The sequence below is a fragment of the Pterocles gutturalis genome, unplaced genomic scaffold (genome assembly GCF_000699245.1).
Source record: "Pterocles gutturalis isolate BGI_N339 unplaced genomic scaffold, ASM69924v1 scaffold8635, whole genome shotgun sequence".
Lineage (NCBI taxonomy): Eukaryota > Metazoa > Chordata > Aves > Pterocliformes > Pteroclidae > Pterocles > Pterocles gutturalis.
The window spans coordinates 4,508-26,393 of record NW_010143460.1 but is presented as its reverse complement, the minus strand read 5'-3'; the positions used below and the strand labels follow the sequence as shown (position 1 = coordinate 26,393).

At 41.2% G+C, this 21,886-nt stretch overlaps 1 protein-coding gene across 1 annotated transcript in view; it reads left to right on the top strand.

The window, feature by feature from the left end:
* LOC104459503 (ecto-NOX disulfide-thiol exchanger 1) overlaps nucleotides 1-18,157 on the top strand; it is a gene marked incomplete at its 5' end in the record, with an annotated part of 85,886 nt that extends 67,729 nt beyond the window's left edge. The window contains 3 exons of the mRNA XM_010084749.1: nucleotides 10,820-10,922; nucleotides 13,918-14,003; nucleotides 17,208-18,157. Of these exons, the coding sequence (XP_010083051.1) occupies nucleotides 10,820-10,922; nucleotides 13,918-14,003; nucleotides 17,208-17,339 (321 nt within the window). The remainder of the gene's footprint in view (nucleotides 1-10,819; nucleotides 10,923-13,917; nucleotides 14,004-17,207) is intronic.
* Between the last annotated feature and the right edge of the window lie 3,729 nt (nucleotides 18,158-21,886).

The following is a 21,886-nucleotide window of genomic DNA, read 5'->3' as shown; positions in this document are numbered from 1 at the left end:
CAAGGAGGGGCTGGTGGGGATTGTGAGCTCAAGGGCAGCCTTGGCTGTAGTGACCATGAAATGGTGGAGTTCAAGACCCTCACGGCAGTGAGGAGGGCGCATAGCAAACTCATTGCCTTGGAGTTCAGGAGAGGAGACTTTGGCCTCTTCAGGGATCTGCTTGGTAGAGTAGCAGGAGATAAAGCCCTGGAGGGAAGAGGGGCCCAAGAAAGCTGGTTAATATTCAAGGATCATCTCCTCCAAGCTCAGGAGTGACGCATCCCAACAAAGAGGAAGTCAGGCAAAAATGCCAGAGGGCCTGCATGGATGAACAAGGAGCTCTTGGTCAAAATTAAACACAAAAAGGAAGCCTACAGAGGGGGGAAGCAAGGACAGGTAGCCTGGGGGGAATACAGAGAAATTCTCTGAGTAGCCAGGGCTCAGGTGAGGAAAGCTAAAGCCCTGATAGAATTAAATCTGGACAGGGGTGTCAAGGGCAACAAGAAAAGCTTCTGTAGGTACATTAGTGATAAAAGGAAGACTAGGAAAAATGTGGGCCCTCTCCAGAACGAAATGGGAGACCTCGTTACCCAGGATATGGAGAATGCTGAAGTACCCAATGACTTTTCTGTCTCAGTCTTCACCAGCAAGTGCTCAGGCAACACCACCCAAGTTGCAGAAGGCAAAGGCAGGGAATGGGAGAACGAAGCACTGCCCAGTGTAGGAGAAGATCAAGTTCAATACCATCTTAAGGAACCTGAAGGTGCACAAGTCTATGGGACCAGATGAGATGCATCTGCAGGTCCTGAGGGAAATGGTGGATGAAGTTGTTAACCCACTATCCATCATATTTGAGAAGTCATGGCACTCTGGTGAAGTTCTCACTGACTGGAAAAGGTGAAACATAACCTCCATTTTTAAAAAGGGAAATAAGGAAGATCCAGGGAACTACAGGCTGGTCAGTCTCATCTCTGTGCCCGCCAAGATCACGGAGCAGAGCCTCCTGGGAACTATGCTAAAGCACATGGAAAATAAGGAGGTGACTGGTGACAGCCAACATGGCTTCACCAAGGGCAAATCGTGCCTGACAAATTTGGTGGCCTTCGTGGGGTGACAGCATTGGTGGATAAGGTAAGAGCAACTGTCATCCTTTACCTGGACTTGTGAAAAGCATTTGATACTGTCCCACATGACATCCTTGACTCTAAATTGGAGAGATGTGGATTTGACAGATAGATCACTCAGTGGAGAAGGAATTGGCTGGATGGTTGCACTCAAAGAATTGCAGTCAGCAGCTCAATGTCCAAGTGGAGACTGGTGACGAGTGGCATTCGGCAGGGGTCGGTATTGGGACTGGCATTCCTTAACATCTTTGTTGGCAACATGGACAGTGGGATTGAGTGCACCCTCAGCAACTTTGCCAACGCCACCAAGCTGTGTGGTGCAGTCGACACGCTGGAGGGAAGGGATGCCATCCAGAGGGACCTTGACAGGCTTGAGAGGTGGGCCCGTGCCAACCTCATGCAATTCAGTAAAGCTAAGTGCAAGGTCCTGCCTGTGGGTCAGGGCAATGTCAAGCACAAATACAGGGTGGGAGGAGAATGGATTGAGGGCAGCCCTGAAGAGAAGGGCCTGGAGCTATTGGCTAATGAGAAGCTTAACATGACCTGGCAATGTGCGCTTGCAGCCCAGAAAGCCAAGCGTGTCCTGGGCTGCATCAAAAGCAGCGTGACCAGCAGGTTGAGGGAGGTGATTCTCCCTCTCTACTCCACTCTCGTGAGACCCCACCTGGCGTACTGCATCCAGCTCTGGGGCCCCCAACATAAGAAGGACATGGACCTGTTGGAGTGTGAGTCCAGAGGAGAGCCACGGAGATGATCAAAGGGCTGGAGCACCTCTCCTATAAAGACAGGCTGAGAGAGTTGGAGTTGTTCAGCCTGGAGAAGAGAATGCTGTGGGGAGGCCTTACAGCAGCCTTCCAGTATCTGAAGGGGGCCTACTGGAAAGAAGGAGGGGGACTTTTTACAAGGGTATGTAGTGATAGGACGAGGGCTATTGGCTTTAAACTAAAAGAGGGCAGATTTAGATTAGATATTAGGAAGAAATTTTTCACTATGAGGGTGGTAAGGCACTGGAACGGGTTGCCCAGGGAAGCTGTGGATGCCCCATCCCTGGAGGTGTTCAAGGCCAGGCTGGATGAGGCTTTGAGCAACCTGGTCTAGTGGGAGCTGTCCCTGCCCATGGACAGTTGGAACTGGATGATCTCCAAGGTCCCTTCCAACCCAAACCATTCTATGATTTTGTGATTCTCATTTTTTTTCAAATATAGAAATTCCTGTGGATATGGAGGTTGTCCTGGGTTTTCAGATACCTAAAATTAATATCTTTGAGATCCAGATCCTTGCTGAAAACCCATTCATTCTCATGAAACATATATGGTTGTTTCCCTGCCCCCCATTAGTTCTGTTTATTTCCACAAAGACATTTTCAAAACAATTCTACACATCCCAGAAGGGAAATGAATTGCTTTTTTTAATCTCTTTTTTTTAGAAGTGTATCATTCTCGAGGAGATTGCTAGGATGATATTTGTGTTAAAGGCCATTTAGAAGGGCTTTCACAAGTTCTCTATCTCAAGTAAACACAAAGTATCCCCTCCTACAATGACTATAGCAGAGCCAGTGGGCAGGTAATGCTTTTGTTCAGCCAACCATTGGTTTGCTGCAATTCTCCAACACAAAATGTGTAATATGACAATTACCTTTTACCTTACAAAACAACCATGTTCGCATCACATAACATCTGTGTTAAGTCATCAGGAACCTACACATAAATCCAGGTTTAGAAAATGAAGCAACCTGATCATACTTTCAAAAATAAACATGAAGTAACTTTCATATTAGTCATCCATATTTTGCATATGTACATTCCCATAAAATAGATGTGCTCAAATACAATGAGAACAATAGAAAGAGATAAAGAGAAAGCGTTTTCAGATTATTGGTAGTTGCCTAAATTCAGCAGGTGAAAGTTATAATAGTAAAAACTAATGAAAAAGGTAAAAGCATCTCTCTGGCAATTGGAGTGGGAAAAAAGGATGTCAAGCACTGTAATACAATTAATCTTCACTCCTGAAAACAATTCTATCATGTGGGATAAATCAGACAAACTAATCTTAGATGCACAGAGGTGCATTTGAAGTGCTTCATTTGCAAGGTCTTATATTAGCTGTTCTAATTTTTCTTCCTTGTTGTTCCTATAATTTTAAGGCCAGATAATTTTTCAACCCAGTTGTCAACTGTTTATTTAATATCAGTGCACTCTTAAATTTACAGTCATGGTAAATTCTATATTAGTGTACTTTTAAAAGTAATTACATGTGCTGTGGTTGACAAAACCAACACTGGTTTCTTGCATAGCACAAAGTAGGTTGTCAAGTTTAGGCTTGGTCTGAACGAAAAGATGACACCTGTTCTTTTTTTCAGTGATAGACCAGTCACATTCACTAGCAGTGTAGCATATGGCAAATACGTACTTCTGCATCACTAGGTAGGTAGTAGAAGGAGAAGGATCCTCTGAGACCTTGGGAAAAAAACACCAAAAAACCAAGGGATTTTTTACTGTATTGGTGACCTGGTGCTAACTCTAAAATCAGTGCAGGCCACTTTTGAGACCTCTGGTTTGGGGTAGATGGTTGGATGCCTCATTCCTTGCTTTATTCTTTTTATACCTGGTGCAACACTGTAATTTGTTACTGTAAACTGAGTTATCACAGTGCACACAGAAAAGGCCAAGAAACCTCTGTACGTATAGACAGTGTGTCAGCAAAACCACCTAACAATGTCAGCCACTTTACTGAAATCAACTCTTAGGCTATGAGGAACCAGGACTTTGTAAAATATCATATTTCTAGGAAGGAGTTAATTTGATAGCACAAGATAAGTTTATTTGCATCAACAAAAGAATTATATTAATCAAAGATTATGAGCAATTTTGTAGTCATTAAAGTATTTTTAGAGGAGTAGTCAGCAGAGCATCAGAAACTGTCATTTGTAAGAGGACGTGCTGAAAGAAGAGCTGTGTAACACACATGATGTTCCTGAAAATTTTGAGTTACTTTCAGAGTTCAGACACTCAACCAGATTTCCACATATCACATCACAGGTGTCATAGCAGCCTGTGAAGGGGAATGAGCTCCATTAAAGGAAGAATTAGAGTCATTTGGCCCAAAGCAAGCATTGCTGCTGCTGGGAGTTGCTGATCCTGCAGCCTGACAGAGACAAGGTGGTTGTAGCGAGTCTGAGCACAAACTCCCAACAGGCATGTGCACAAACACACATATACAACATGTGCATCACATGCATATGTATATACACAGCCAGCCACACAGATCAACACACACTCATCATTCAGAAACACAAACAGCACTGATGGCCTCATCTTGCTCCTCTTTCTGGCTGATAAGGATAAAGGTCCATTAGTGGGAAATCCATATGCAGGCTGACACGTATAAACAATGTGGATGCCTCCAGTGACTGGCCTTTGACTCAGTCTATCCCATAGCTGGCCGCTGCCTCACACACACACACACACAAACAGGTCTTCTAGTCATTCCCCGGACCCCATGATGTCCCCAGTTGCTAGCTTGGACCCCCTGGTCATGCACAGTCTCTCTGGTCTCTCCTGGATCCATCCCAGACCTATAGCCACTTCAATATGTAGCCCCTAAGCTTGTTATCCTACTCAGTGGCTACTCTGGCTTGATGCTTACCAGATTCATAGAGCAGCGCATGTGCACACTGGTGTCTCTAGCTGCGGCACCCCAGACACACGGCTGTCTGACCCCTGGTCCCATCCCACTCCAGCTGCTGTGCTTGGACCCCCTTACGCACCCCCATGCGCAAAGAACAGAGTCCCTTGCTCAGGAAGAGTTAGAAATTGAGTTTCATGTGTGTAATGCACTGATCAGGGCACAGCATGGCCAGACAAGTGTACTGACCAGCAACCTGTTCACATGCAACCAATCCCTTTTTTCTCCTTCCCAAACAACCATGACCCCTTCTTTTTCCTGCTTTTTGTTTCCCTGCTAAGGACCCTCAACTAAGTCTTATACAATCCCAAGATGCTCTTCCCCTACATCCCATAACAAGTCCCATACCCCTATAGGCAGTGCCCCCCTCAATCTGCAAGATGATCCAGAGAGCATTTCCACTGACTGGTCTTTTATAGGTGTCACACTTGACCACTGGGGCTGATGCTCTCCTGTGACAGCCCTGAGAGGAGCTGGGTCAGGGGTCTCCCTTTTCTCTGGTTAATTTATCTGGCTTTCCTCATCTGTGATGGTAACTCTGTTATTCTTTGTGTTCATAGAGATAAGATTTTAATTACAAGTATTTTGAAGAAGCAGCAAGTGATGGTGGTTGAAAAATCCATTTTGCAGGGAATGGAGGCACACATCTGTTGATGACACATCTCACATGTTGTTTGATAAGAGCACAGAACTGAGATGTTGCAGAGAAACTGCTGAGGCTTACCCAGCCATTGGACTATTACCCCTTGTTGCACATCCATGTGCTCTGACCCTGCAGCTGATCCTACTTTGAGCAGGAGGTTTGACTAGAGACCTCCCAAAGTCACCTGAGTGGTTTTGCGATTCTGAGATTGTCTGAGTCATGATCATTGTCCATGAGTGTACTCATACATTGCCACATTTGCAAGGAAATTTGATTTAAGTTAAATTTAAATAAGCTCTTTCATTGTAGTTTAGCTCAACTTGGATTGAATAATTTTGTATTCACCATGGATAAGAACAGAGACAAGGACAGCCGCCAATTCTCAACTGACAACCATGTTAAGCTGTCAGAAGTTGTCCTGTACCTCAACCTTGCATGTCCCCATAAATTTAAGATGCCTGACTTGATGTGCATTGAAACTATTGCAAGGCTTCCACCCACTTGATTGGAAATTGAATTAGGCTCCATTCAGGTTAAAACAGCAAGATTAAATTTTCAGATGTGGGTCTGAAGTACATTTAAAGAAAGACCAGCAAAGCAAGCACAACTATACCAGACTTTAAGAGATTCCCGGGTAAATTAAAATAAATTTACAATGTGCAGTCTTCATGTCCCAGGCCAGTTTCTACCCATGTTTGCAGTAGAATCATCAAACCTGCCTGGCTGTCAATAAGCAGTTTGGGCAAGCACATCTGAAGTCTCCGCTCAGTTCTGTGGACTCAGAGCGTGTACACACACGCCTTTCAAGAGCTTAAGGACTGCAGATTTGTTATCACACGTGCATAGTTCTTTCTTGTATCAAAATCATAAAATTAACTTTTCTTTTCAAGCTTGCAGCATCTCTCTGGCCTGCTGTGAAGAGCCTGCAAGATTTTTGCTTATGTTTCAGATATTTTTGGTTTTTTTTCTCCTCCTACTTGTTTTCTCTCATAAATCCCCTGTCTGATGAGAAAGTGTGGTGTATCCCTTACATATAATAACATCCAGCAGTTGATCTGTCACATGCCTGTTGTATCCAACATCTAGTCTTTCCTTCTGCTACTGTTTTAATGCCTCAGATGATCAGCTTTGTACATATAGTACAAAAGCCAACATATCTTGTAAACTATTCCGGAGTCTGGTAGATTTGGGTGATTTTTTTACTGGGTCTTTCAGAAGGCATAATATTCTACAGTGTGGGACCCAGCTGCTCTGTGGCGGGCCATGGCGGACAGTGAGACCAGGCACCATTTAGAGCAATCCATTTACCCATGCCTCTGCATTTTCTTCCAAAAGAAGCCAAGGTACATGAGAGAAAGACATAAATCCAACTTCTGTCCCACCTTATGGCCAGGGCATGGCTAAAGTATACATCCACGTGCGAGAACTGACATGTATGACTCTCCACAACCATCAGGTCTGTGTCAGAGGTGGTGTCAGAGGTCTGCCCATGTAAATGAATAGTCCATGTGAGAAAATTGTTACTATGCCATCCTGTGTTTTACCCAACAAGTTCTCCTGAAAGTTTTACAGAAAAACTCTCTCTCTGTCTTTCCCTCCCTGGTTCAAAAGCAGGGAGCCCCGAATCAAAATGCTGGTCCCAAGGGGTAGATGCAGAATCACAGAGTTTGTCAAGTCCACAAGGGAAATTAATGTCTTTGCATCATCTGATGAAGGATGAAAGTCATTTGCAGGGAAAAGCTCCAAGCTGGCAATGGTGAGAGCATCACACAGAATGGTTGCATTCATGCTGAGCAGTTCTGGAGCTGTCATCATCAAATCAGGCCTCCATGTTCTCCAATACCAGACATAATTTGTGAATAATGAATACAGCCAGGTCCCTAATGATCTCCAGGTGTGATTTAACCTGGATTAAGCCTTCCACATACTGCATTTAGTTCTTGCAAGGTCATTTCACTTCTAATAAGTACTGGTTTTGCACATGCTCAGCTGTGTTCTTGTCCTTTAATGCAGTAACTGACAGATGGTAGCAAAATATTCCTTTTATAATGAAACCTGCTGAAGGAGATTGCTTAGGGCCTCAGAAAATATAATTTGCCAAATAAAGCATAGTCTCCAGGAAAGAAAGGAAATACTGTAATGTAATATATATTAAATAAATTTCCTCAGGCATCTGGTGATCAGTAGCTTTTTCTCACATCAGAGAGGTGACCCAACTGTTTATTTCCAATTAGTTATTGCCTCATTCACCTTTGTACTCTCAAAAGTCTAGTTTCTGTGAGTTGGCATAAGTAGTGCCTCTAAAAATGTGCACATTAACTGTGTGAGGATTTGTTGTAGAGGCTTCATAGGTACCAGATTTGTATCTGCAGTGTGTAGTCACATACTTGAGGTTTTCACTTACACTATAATTAGCCTCGTTTCTGGGTGAATTTCGCACTGGTTTTTTAGACACAATTATGCCCATTTTTCTTAAATCACTACTCATTCTTACCAGCATTGCTACTGAATCCTTTATGTGACCATGCACACCCTGGATTTTTCCATGGCCTGTGCAAGCTTATTTTGGCACCTGAATACATCAGAGATGTCTAATTTATCATCTTCCATGAGGCAGGCAGTTTTGGATGGCTGAAACCTCCCCTTTTCACACCTTCAGGAACCTGCAACCTTCTTTTAAAGCCAGTCGTTTGCTAAGTAGCTATCTGTGCCACTCTTAGTTTCCTCAGGCTCCCCCATAACCCATTTTTTACTCTTTTATCCTCCATACCAACACACAGTTAAGGAAGACTTGATGTGACTTCCTTTAGCATCCATTTACACTGTCCTATAAATCACACAAAATGTTCTGCACAGGCTCAAATCTGGGCATTAAATGAGAATCCGTCTGTTCGTTGCTCCCAAAGGGAATACAGTTTCTTTCTCTGCATCACTGCTTGACAAAACTTCTAATCCCGTCTGAAACTGCTAGTGTGCTGTGTTTGGGGCCTGTTATATCAAATACACATATCTCTCTGCTCTCTCCTTCCCCTGTGAGGAATTGTTATTTTTAGCCTATTTTTCTATCTCTGATGGAGTCAAAAGTTACATCTTAACCTATACAAGCTCTGGTGGCATTATGCTTCTCTGCTCTTCTGCTGCAGTGTCATGAAATCTGTGATCCAGCTCTGTTCTTCTGATCTGTAACTCCCTTGTCATTACTGCCCTTATGGAGAAATTCATGCAAACACTTCTCTTGTTTTTGTTTCTTGCCTGGGTTTTCTTTCATTATTCTTGGATGTCATGGCCAGCAGTAAATGAGTATTTGCATTAGCCTTTGGCTCTGTCAGGAGGGGAATCAACAGTACTGGACAACTTAGAGCATACTCCTGCTGCTATAATGTGCCCTGTCATTACAGCACTACAGGAGTGTTAGTGTCAAGGTGATGGAGCTGCCAGAGCACTCAGGCACACCATTATTTTAAGAGCGGGTCACTGCAACTCTTGAACTGCAAACTCTCTCCTACTGTAGGTGTCTAAATCTGTGCTATGTTTCCCTTTGCAGCCAGTGAGGAAAATAAGAGGCAGCTCGAAGGTCCAATCTGTTTCAACCTAAAGTAAATAACTAAAATACGTGACTGAAAAGTTATTTCATTTCTACTGACTAAAAGGGCAGCATAGGCTGACGAGCTTCCATGGACATGACTTCACACAGATCTCTGGCCAGGAGACATGCCCCCCTTGGCCACTACAACTGCAGCAAACCACGGGTGACTCAATGCATCTCACTCCTCCTTCCCTCTGGGCTAAGATCTGTCAGAGCACTTTGTTGCTGGGGACTAAGGATACACATATGTGTGTACGTCACTCAAATGCACATACTGCTTCTTAGCTGACACATGGCAATTTGTTCTTCTTTGCAATGCGAGGGAACCCGTGAACCCACGATGCATCTGAGCCATCGGGCACCGCATATGGGGCAGCTGCTCCTTGGAGCCAGCCTATAAAGAGCACAGAGTACATCACTGGGGGCTTTTTTGTGTTGATTTTTTTTTTTTTTAATTGAGAATGAGGAAGTGCCTGACTCTTTTTACCAGTCTCACAGATTGTGAAGCCTTTACTCATCTATAAAGAGGCACATTTGACATAGTTTGGATTTTTTACCTGTTTTTAGCTTGGAACATTCACACCTCCAGAAATGCCCTAGAGCAACCCAAGCCCAGTGTCTCTCTTTTATTACCAAAAATGCTTGCCAAGAATTTTGGAACAAGGCACCACTCCAAGTGCATGTTCTAGATGGGCCACATCATTACACCAAATAGTGCAAATTTGCTTGTGTTTGAGGCTATCCAGTCCCATGCAACCTCCAGATGCTTACCTTGACTCCCACAACCAGAACAAGAGCACCATTCCTGCACAGCCCCCTCTCAAACCACCATATCTCCAGCCCCATGCTCTCTGCTTCTGACGTTTTGCATGGAACTGCTGAGCATTTCACAGAGCAGATGCAGCAGCATGAGTCACTGCCTCACCGAGGAACAAGCTGCTGCATATCAGTTGCTCCATGGAAACAGCATATGTATATCCTTGAATATTGTACAATGCACTTTGAGGCCACATACGTGCTTCTGAAATAGAGATAATTTGTTTACTTCAGGTATACCCAGGAGAAGAGCAATCTGTGTCACACAGCTGCCTGGGTACTTCTGATGGAACATCTAACATGTGATGGCTTGGCTGGGATTTGGATGGTTCAGGCCACCTGGCTGCAGAAAAAGGAGGTCAAAGCAGGAGCCTTGACTTGTTTGCCCTTAAGGCTGTCTCTCTTTCAGTCCTCAAAACAGGGTAGCTTTCCGCAAACCACCTGTTAGGAATGGTCCCTGAAATATGCTGACCCCCAAAACGTGCTTGGGAATTGTTTGGGACAGGGGCCAACACCATGCCAGGCACTGGTTGAAGAGTATAACAGGGTAGATGATTGTGCTCTAGTATCTAGAAACATTGCTAGTGACTGCTGAATTTATTCTTATAGATGTAGCTGGATGTTTTCATCCATGTTCCCTAGAGGCGATCTTTGTTTACAGCTTTAATAGCTAGAAAATGTGAGTTTTCTGACCATCCCCACAATTTACGGCACATCCTTCAAGCTGTTATAATGAAGAAGCACTAGCAACAAACTTATTACTTACTCCACAAGCAAAATTTCTCTTCTTGGCAGCTCTTGGCATAAATGTACTTCAAAAAGTGTCTTAATATTTGACAAACAAATAAATTGTTTATAATTGTCTTGTCTTTAGATGTGATATAAAGTAATGATCTATTTTATAGAGTTGAAAGGAAGCAGACAGGTTTAACTGAAGTAAATGAAATCTACATGACCACCTGTTTGTTTTATTTTTAAACTGTATAGGAAATCAATGTATTGACAGTAGCATTGGTCAACCAAGACAGAGAAAAAAATTCAGAGAAACGAAGCCCGGGTCTAAAATCAGAGAAAGAGGCACTATTAATAGGTAAGACAACCCCAAAGAAGGTATTTGAGAACAAAAAGCCTTTTAACAAGTTTTGGTTTTGCATGTGTCTTTGCATGCATCTCTGTGCTAGTAAAATTAAAAAAAAATATTTTTTTTGTGTTTTATATGTATTCGTAATGGCTTTTAGTAAGATAAATCCTAAAGTACAAGTGAACTTTTCCTTTCTGAAAAATTCTGCAGAGTTTAATGACAGGATTTTGGGTATGAAAAGAATTGCAGGATCTGCATTTAGACTTGCAGCATGAAAGTATGAAGACTTTATTTACATCAAGATTTAGCTAGCTAGAATTGTATAACTTGTCATCTTATTATTAGAAAAAAGGGTGAAGGAGAAGGAGATGGAAATAATATTAGCAAACTACCAAGTAAAAAAAATATATATACTGGATGTGTTAAGCAAGCCAGATTTATGCTTTTACATTAGGTGACGAAATTATCAATATGAATATTTATAAAGAATACCACAAGGACTGTCATATCCTTTACTTAGAATAAAATCTTTAAAATAAACTCTTAGAGTGCCTAAAAGCTAAAGCTTATAGGCAGTGGGCCAGCTAACTGGTACCTAGCATTTAGCCACAGAGGAATGCTGGCTGTACCCATGGCACCCTTGGAGGGAACAGGCCCCATGTATATCTGTGCATGTTTTGCATTTGTGGGGCAGGTTTTCATGGAGCCTAAAGGCCCACGGTCCAAAGTGCTCCCTATGGCATTGTTGCCATTCACAGGAATGCTGACCTGAAAGACCAGGTTTCATTTCTTTGGTTTGGTCTTTTCACAAAAGCAGCGGTATGCCGGTAGGTGATAGTTCCAAAACTACCTCAATTTGTCTAAATGCAACTCATTTGCACCTGCTAAGCACCAGGAAAGTTGCTGGTTTATTGCTGGGGTACAGATTCAGGCAGTTCAGACCACAAAGGTCATTTTAAAGTGAAGAATGTATTTAAATGTTTAAAGGGCTTAGTACACAAACTTCCTGTGACTGGTGAGATGTGGGACAGGGGGATGTACAGAAGTGCATGAATTGATTTAGTTTTGCTTGTTATAATAAAATTTGGATCTTTTAATTGCAATGGACAATATTTGATCTGTTCAAAGATGATTTCCATGAGAAGGGTAGCAAGGATGGTATTTTAAGAACAGAGTAACAAACTTATTTTTCTAGGTGACTCGTTATTTGACAGTAACAAGTAGTGTCAGTGTCCCAAAGTGGGTTCCATCCACCAGCTGTCCAGTTGCACACTCAGATAAACAGTGTAATCTCAGTCCAGATATTACTGGTCATAATACCCTCACAACTGGCTCTTTGTTACAGTTCAAAGGCAAAAGATTGCTCAAGATGGACTTCATGTTATCTCTTCATCGGAAGCATGTTCAGATGTTGCAAGGGAAAAACTGTCCTTGCCTCCATCCGTTCATTAACTTTGTCTGTATTTAAAAAAAAAAATTCAATTTTATCTTAGAAGAAAAGAGCATAAAAGGAAAAAAATACTAAACAGTTATCATGGAACTCCAGTAAATAACTACAAAATATTTTCAAATTACTTTTTATTTACATCATATGAAAGAGCTAGCTTTGAACATCCTGAACTGAAAAGGCTTGGGAACATACATAACAAATGCAATGCCACTGATAAAATGTGATTTGAATACAAATTAGATTTCCAGTCAACCCATCCAAGTGTGATGGTCTTGGCTTTTGCTTCAAGAGCTCTAGTGTGTGTGCTTATGGTCACGCACAGAACAAAGAAGGCAACTGCCGTAGGACTCACCATAGTATGAAATTAAATTAAATACATGCCCCTCCCTTTGCAGGATCAGAAGCTTGTAAATTCTACTGTAAAAATGAGGGAGGAAAAAAGGTGTTCTTTGCAAGGCCAGTCTAAAATGAGTTACATGTTACTTATAATTTTCAACCATGGCCAGTATTTGGGGAAAAATTAAATCCAAGATTATCCTAACTCATTTAGCATCAAGAAAGCAGTATGGCCTGCAGTACACAAGATACAGTGACCCATTTTTGTCATTTGTAAGCATTTTTAATCCTGGTGTTTATGCTTTAAATATAAGGAACTTCCCCTAGGGTGGTTTAGCTAAGAAACCCATCCAAACAGAGTTGAAAATGTTTGCTCTGATTCTTACAGTTCAACTCTCCCCAAACAGTAAACAACACACATGCCATTTTGTATTTTCACTGTGTGTTTAGAAGAGGAGAAATTGGACAGTGTCTTTAATAGCAATTCTGATGCCCCAAATCTTGTTTTCTCTGGTCATCATTATTATGCTGTCACTTGATTTTCATTGCAGAACAAAATATCTCAGTTTAGATCCTGACTCCTCCTAAGCCACTTTTATTTCCATACCTTTTACAAAGATCCTGTAAATAACAGTGAAGATAGACAGAACTGGCTCTCTTTTAAGAGAAAGTAAATAAGTAAATATGTCATAAAGGATTTGTGTTTTCTGCAGCAGTAGTTAGGGGTAATATGGATTAAACACTTTTCATAACCAACATCAGCATAATTGCTAGAAAAATTTGAGGGAGTGAGGTTTCTGACACAATTATATGAAACGTTTTCACAACAGAGCATCCAGTGAAGAGGAAAAAAGCAATAATTTTACCATTACAATATCCACAATTTTATATTGGTAAATCAAGCATAAAATTGGTAGTTGAAATGCTTCCAGCGAGTCTTTGTTTAGAAATTCCTTTATTCATCAATATATTATCTTGGTCACTTACTTGCTAACTGCTGTCATTCCTGAAGATGAGCTATTGTGTTTACCATGTTATTATGACTGCATTAAAAATGTGCCATTTTGTTATGTTTATTGGGTTGTGTAAGAAAAATAAGAATCATAATTCATACTGAAAAACCTACAAGAACAGACTATTCAGAACTATTTTTTCTTATTGTAATGATATATTGTCTGAGGCAATTTCAATACTTTGTTTGCGTTTTTTTTTATACAGGTATCATATCCACATTTCTTCACGTCCACCCTTTTGGAGCCAATATAGAATATCTTTGGTCTTATATGCAGCAGTTGGACTCTAGGGTAAAAAAAATTAATCAAAATCTGTTTTCTCTATAGAAATATTGTATTATTCTTTACTGCAGGTTAAACTCTTCATGTGTTTCCATTAGAAAGATAATGGGATATGGGGCTTGGGGGTTTGCAGTCTTTATTCATTCGCAAATTACAGTGCACGTGCTTGTGTCGAGGTCTTTGCCTTGCTCTGCTTAGCTATTCTTTGCGGCAAAGAAGAGCAGGGCTTTAAATGGCAAAGACTAGCAGCTGATTTTATGATATGTGATCCTGAAGTACAGCTGAGGAGAAAGAAAGCAGAACAAGAGGCAGGTGTAGCCATGGCCATGAAACTGTGCAGCATTTTAGGAGACAATTCCTTATTTTTGTAAAAGTTCTTAGCCATGGGTAACACTGAACCTGAACTTTCATGATCAGATGAATGGACCATGAACCATACCCTTCATCTCCATGTGGAAGTGGAGAGGGCCTCATAAAAGAATTGTCTGACCCTATTGCTAAATTCAGAGGAGGAGTGGCCAACACAAAAGTGAGGCTGACACACTACAGTGTGCAAAGTGTTTTTAGTGCATATTTTGTACAGTCCATAATCAATACATACCTGTAGGATAAGAATGTTTGACTTAGTTTTAAATATCTACTGTAGGATGAGATGAAATCAAGCCCCAGAAGGGCCTATTCATCTTCACTGAATGTTAGGTAAGTCAAGGGTGAGAAGCTCAGCTGTGAAATATCCACCTTTGATCAGGTGAATGCTACTCTTAAGTGCTAAACAATGGCTCTGCAGGATGCTAGACTGCATGAGATACTTAGCCAATGCAGGGGTCACCCTGCAGTTAGCCACAGCTCTGATCCACACCTGCCAATACTTCCTCTGGACATGGGGATGATGGTGCTTGCCCAGATCTTCTTACAACGCGGAGTCATGATGTAGCTATGGTGTGCACCTGGACTCAGAATGTGAATGGGACTCCTTGGGTGGTGGTCATTAGACACACCTCCTTTGATCCTGGTAATATTTTGTTCCTGAACACTCCCTCCAGCCATGCCACCCATAGCCAGGATCACCTTCTGGCTGATTTGATGGGCTGCTTTGATGGGCTGCTTCATGCCTCTGAAGGATTTTTCTGTTTCTATTAAAAAGTGCATAGTTAAAAACAGAGGAAATCTTGAGCTAGAAGCCCACCGGAAATAAAACAGGCTCCATGGATGAAGGATGATGAAGTCCTTAGGCGCTATCTTCAAGCCATGGCAGCTCAGATTTGCTAGTGCTTTACAGTCCACTGCTACCCACAATGAAAAGGGAATGAGGGATGAGGATGGTAGTGGTGAGAAACTGGTGAATTTCAATTTAAAAAAAAAAATCTGATTTGATCAAGACCTGATACTCCAGAGCTTCACACCTGCAGCCATTCCTCATCTGCTTCTCTATTCCCTGCCTCTGCCACGTGTACACCTCTTCAGTCATCTTTCAAGTCCTTCCTTAACACACAGTATTTGGCTAAGTTTCAACTGCTTTTTCCCCTGGCTGACTCCTCCAGCTCTGTATCTCTTGCGTGGCAACAGCAATCATTTAAAACACCAGCTTCTTGGGCTCCAGCCCTGCTGCACATTGCTTCTGCCCACTGAGCTCTTCAATTTTCTCCCTCTTTACTGCTGCAGTCCCTCTTTGTGAGTGTCCATGGGCTCTGTCCTTGAATTTCTACTTGTGTGAGTAACTTGCTGGCATCTGCAAGGCTCCCAGGATCAAACTCTTAACTTGCAAACAGAGCCTTCATGGAAGGAGCATTGTCTCCATCTCTCCGAGGTGCCAACGTACCAGCCCCTGCAGCTACCACTTGACCTACCTGCTGCATAATAAACATGAGCCGCAAAATTTGACCTCCCTGGTTTACTTTGGAAGTAACTGCTTGTAGCAACAAATTACTTTTTAATAGCCCAATCCAGAGATGCAATCTCAGAGATTAATTTTAATTACTTTCCATGGTTAGCCTGTCATTCCTCACCTGAACAGGGATGATAAGGTCAGCATACCCGGGCGGGCTGAGGGCTCAGTATAGAGCTCAGATACATTACCCAAAGGTAACCAGCTATCCATTACTGCCATAAAAGTATGTAAAAGATGGGCCTGATTACTTTGGGGCTTTAAACTGTCTCCAACACTGATTTTTGAGCACCTTTAACAAATCATTTAATATTTCTGCTTCACTAACCTCTTCAGGAAAATAAGAAGTGATAGATACTTTCTGTCCTTCTTTGGGTAGAATAAGGTGTAATTAGCACATTTTTTTGCTTATATGCTACTTTAAAAAAAATAAAATTTTTCATCATGTTCCTACTAACATGAATAAGCAGAAATATCATCATTGCCAGAGAAGCCTATCAATCTGTGGAGATACCTGTGGATAACAGGCAGCACCCACAGATTTTTACTGTTCCTTTCATGACCATCACTTTACAAGAAGTAGCTGTGGGATAAAATGGTTCATTTTCCATGACTGATCATGTCTTGATTTCCCTACTGATTATACCAAAAATGTTGCCTTTGTGAAAGTGTTTCCTGCAATAAGAGCATCCTTCCCTTTAGGGATGTGACCAGTTATTAAGATTTCAAGACCATAAAAACATCCTGAGCAATGCTGAGGCAGGAACTTCACTGTTCAGTTATCTGGGGCTGCTGAACTGGTCCAAACTGGGAGAAGATGGTTCCACAGATAGTCAACCCTAAGTAAGAAAACTGAGCTAATTAAAAATAAAATCCACGTGTTAGTAGTTTTTGCAACAGAAAAATTGATGGAGCTGGGAGAAGAAGGATTCAAGCATTTGTGGGATGAGAAGGGAGAATAAAGTCTCATTTGCTTCCTTCTCCGCACAAGTATACACACTATCATGGTTCTTAGATGGACTTTGTACTGTACTGTATGGCAGCAGCCCCGACATAGCAGTTGTCGTTCTTTTACAGTGGGACAGCACTTACAAAAGCAGAATCATTCCTGCAAGGACAAGAAATCTGCACTCGCTTTGCAGTCTGGCAATTCATGTCAGACTAAAGATAACAAAAAAAATTAAAAATAATAATGGTGGGTTGTTTTCGTCTGCCCTGGATTTCCACCTCCACCTTCCCCCCCACCCTTATTTCTGTTCTCCATATTTCTTCTTTCCAATCTACATGGCAGCTTTCTCACTTTAATTTTACCTTTCTCTTTTTCTCAGATCTCTGCAAATGAGATAGAAATGCTTTTAACAAGACTGCCACGCATGTTTAAACAAGAATTCACTGGTGTAGGAGCAACACTGGAAAAGAGGTGGAAGTTTTGTGCCTTTGAAGGAATTAAAACTATCTGACTGTGACTAGTAATGAAGCTATGCAGAAGAATTCCTAGAGCATGGCAGGGTTATAAAGTATGAAAGTAAGAAATTTTGGTTTGGGCACATAGTAGTATGTTTTCAAAGTTATCCAAGCCTAATTTTAGTTACATTTGTGATGTTTTCTTGTGAGTGGAAATGTAGTTGTGCACCAGTTCCTAAAATAAAATAAAATTTTTTAAAAGTTTCAAAATGTGACAGATCTGTTTCCTATGAAAACTGAAGAAAGATATCACAATCATAAAGATTTCAAAATATTACATGTCCTACATCTAAGAAAAGCTCATTGAGCAAACAGTTAAGGAGAAAGATTGCCCAGTTATGGTCGCCATGCTACAGCAATGTATATGTAATATGTAGTAGAACTCATTAAGTTTCGTTATTGAAAGTTCTTTCTGTTTAGTAAGAAAAACTGAGTAATTTTGCAGTGAGGAAAAGCATACCAAAAGAAAACTTGAAGATGTGTCTGAAGTTATTGTATTTTGTAAATTAAGTTATATGCTGTACCAGGGATTTTTGCCTTATTGAAAGAGGCCTGAAAATGTGATTGGAGTCCTCAAGAATGCTTTATCAAGAATATTATTTTTCTAATGTAACTATTCTCCATTACAAGTTCTTTTAACATGGATTGCATATCAATTTTCATAAACATGTAAATAAGGAGGAAACCAGTGTTACTGTATTGTATTTGGTATGTAACATTCAGGTTTATGCATCAAAATAAATACTCAGTTGCATTACTGTTAAAATTTTATAGCAGATATATTAATTTTTATCAATAAATATGACTTCTACCATATTGTTTGTGAAAGTTTTTCTTCTGCTGTTTTTGAATTTTTATCAATCCAGCGTCTCCTGGCACTTATCTTTCTCCTACCTAAACTACTAATTGCAGATAACTTGGTTAAATTAATTAGGAATCAAAAAACAGCTTGCAATATTATCTGAGATTGAAATAATTAAAAATATTGGCAGAGGAAGTACCAGCATGGACCTTTGTTTAGCTGAACAGATTTCAGTTGATTTTTTCAGACAAGCAACCAGATTAAAAATGAACACCTTCAAATTTCTCATTTTCAGTGGTGTGTTGGGTAGTCACGATGCATCCAATTAGTTACTTCTTCTAACTCCCAGCTAATGCTTCTGGCCTTTGGCCAGGCAAGGAATGGTATAACTCACTTTTGGTTGCGTCCCTTAGGTAGGGACATCTATGTAAATTATCATTTAGGATTTACTGTCAAACACACAGTACTCCAGCACTCCTCTAAAAGCCAGCGACAGCTGAAGAAATGTGTGCATCAACCAAGCCAGGAGAGAATGGAAAGAATCATTCCTCCCTAAGCTCTACTTTAAAGGACTGAATCAGTACAGCATTTAGCATGGCGCTGGATAAGAAACATCAGCCCCCTCCAAGTCACACCTCTTGGTAGGCAGGGGAGCTGGCCACAAGAGAGTTGGCCCCAGAAAGTGGGGCACCAACAGCAGGAAATATGGCCAATTGCAACAGACGCAGGGAGTATCCAGATACCTGTCAGAGTGATGTTTCACTCAGGTTCTTCAATAAACAGCAATTAGTGTCAAATGCAATTAGTCATGAAGGAACTCTCCTACGTGGCTGTTGGTGATTACTGCCTTAGGACCTATTTCTCTTCTGGCATCTACCTGGAATATAGGAATATTAAATTAAATGTTAATTGTGTAGGAAAGGGAAAAAGAAAAAGGCTTAGCAGGTCTATTATGGGAGAAAATTATGCTTTCAGTCAGTACACAAAAATTGTTTTAAAGTACATGCATTTCTATTATGGTTGCTACAGAACCTGTGTTAAGGTAAGTTATTTGTGTAAAACTAGTAATTATATGCCAGTTATGTTAATGAAAATTAACTAGTTTAATCCAAATAGTAACTAATTCTTTTGTGACCATACAGATTTATGAATAATTCAGGCAAAAATGTGTTAGGTCTGACAGCTCATATTTAAGTACTGTAACATAAATGTGTACGGATGGCACTTAGGCTGGGGAAAAGAGATGTGAGAAAACTTTCACCTCAGCTTTCTTCATACTTATTCACTATATTCTGTCCTCTCTTTTCTCTTGTGTCATCCTTTTTTTCCCTTTAGCTTGTCTTCTCTCCCACAAAACAACTCCCATCCCAGTTAGCCACAAAACATCTTCAAACTGACAGGACCTTGTAACCTAATCGTCATCTTTTCTCTGTGTGTGTTTTCTCTTCCTGGGTTTTTCCTGTCTGTCTAGACCACAAGAGCTTTAGGACAGTGACTTTCTAGTCCTTGTGGCGTATCAGCTAAAAGGGAACCTCTTCACTGGTCTTTAGATATCACCATAGAAGATCTAAACTTTAAGTATAAATAGCATGCAGGCATCCTGCAATATTGTACCATATCAGCTGAGACCATGAAACTTCTGCAGATCCTCATGAGGATCAGGCTGAGCTCCAGAATTGGCTTTAACATTGTGTGCTCATTGGCTTTGGAGGAAACTAGATTAAAATGCTCAACTGCACTTAGCTGCTGAAATGTCCTTGTCATGATCCTTGGGGGATCTAGCTGGGTGTCCTGAAGAGATGGAGTGATACAATGACACAATGGGATGAATATCAAGGAAGCCACCTTTGAAAGACATTTCTTGCAGGTATGTTACTGATACATGGAGAAGATAGTGATGTTCTGCAAGCCAGCATTAAATTCTGGCAATGCCAGTTGAGCAGTAGTGTCAATCAATCTGATGCCATCATAGCTCAGAAAGATGTACTCCATATGCAGCATGTCACTGGAGGATGTCTGTAAAACCCTGAAGCCATGGCTGTAGGTGACAGTGCTTTTGGCACTGTTGGGTATTGCAGCAAAGAGACTTATCTATAATGAAAGAAGAAGTCAGTATGATGGAAATGAAGACTAGCTTTTCTCTATGCCACTTTATCCTGATGACTGGAGCAGAGGCGTGGTCAGCTGCAGCAGAAGTCAGCGTGCTCTCTTCCAGAAAGAAGAAGATGTTGAGGTGGTCAGGTGGTATTTAGAGAAACGAGGCAGTGCAAGTTTATCCAAGTCAGATTGAAAGAGGACACACATATGGCAAAGACTCAAAACCAGTTGGCAGGAGCCTGACAGTGGTAGTGAGAAAGAAAAAAAAAAAAAAAAAAAAAAAAAAGAAAGGAAAGGATAGGCCAAAGAAACACCACCCCACCAGGCTAACCACAAGCTCAGAAGGTGAGATTATGCAATAACCTGGCATGCACCTGCAAATTACATCAGAAAATTATAACAGTGTCCCCTCTTCTCAAATAGGGACTAGTGGAAAAGAAGATTTGGTATTTTGCAGGGAGTTGTAAGCTCAATTGGCCTGAACTCCTGTTCTCCCAGCAGAGCTTTTTAGCTCATCCTCAGCTTTTAATTGTCTTGGAGTGGTGTCAGGGTTGATTTTCATCAGTTTAGAGGGCTAGCCTCTTACGGCACTGTATTTGATTCCCGCTTGAAGGATTAATAGATACACTGTGCAAAAACTCTTGGACAAATGTGCATTTCACCCTGCCCATTCAAGGGAGATGAGTGTAACCTCTCCGTTAAACTGCATTTTATGCCCACAAGAGATAGCAATGTTTGATGAAGACTGCATCATACCTATTACTAAAAAGGGAATTTCTCATATCGCCTCATGCTATTGCACATAGTGGAGCCTAATTGTTTATTGAAGTGTGCATGTTTGGGGCGAAACTCACATGTTCACAACTGCCAGAGCATCACACTTGCTTACGGAACAGCTATACTGAGATTTAGAGAAAACCCTGCATCAAGCTGTGCTACATTTAGCTACACATCATGTACAGTAAATGCTGTGGAATTTAAAGCCAGAAAAATTGTCTTAAGAGCATTCTGGGTGTTTTGTTTAAGACAAAATTCTGGTCTTGCAAGCATTGCTTTATTTAAAATAAGAATGGCTTTGACAGTCAATGTTAGCATGACAAAAATGTTCTGCACTGATGTGAGCTGATTTGCAGAATGGGATTTGGGGAGAGGAAGAGAGGAAGGAATTGGTTGGTTTGGGAGTTATATTCTTTTTCTGCCTCCAGCACCAGTAGTAGCCAGGTCTGATATAAGACTGATGCCCACTTTGCATCATATTCTGTTCATCTCCCCAAAACAGAAGCTTAACAAATCCATCTCAGAGTTCAGCATTTAAAGTGTGCAGCTTTTATCATCTTCTTCCTGTGAAAAGGTACAGGAAGGTGCAGGACTTTTCCTGTCCCTTGACTTGTCACTCTGGTTACCCTGATAAGATCTGCAGCTCTTTTACCCAATTTTTTCCCCTGAAATAGAAAGTAGAAGCAGCAGTAAAATTCATTCTGGTTCTGTAGTCAGTCTCCTCTGGAAGCAACTGCTGAGATGCTCAGGAAAAAAAGAAATGTTCCTACATTTGTTGGCATTAAGTGCCAAAAATCACAACACGATCTGGAGGAAGCCATCCCTTCTCCCAGACTCTCTGAGAGCACAGTCAGCGTGACTGCTTGG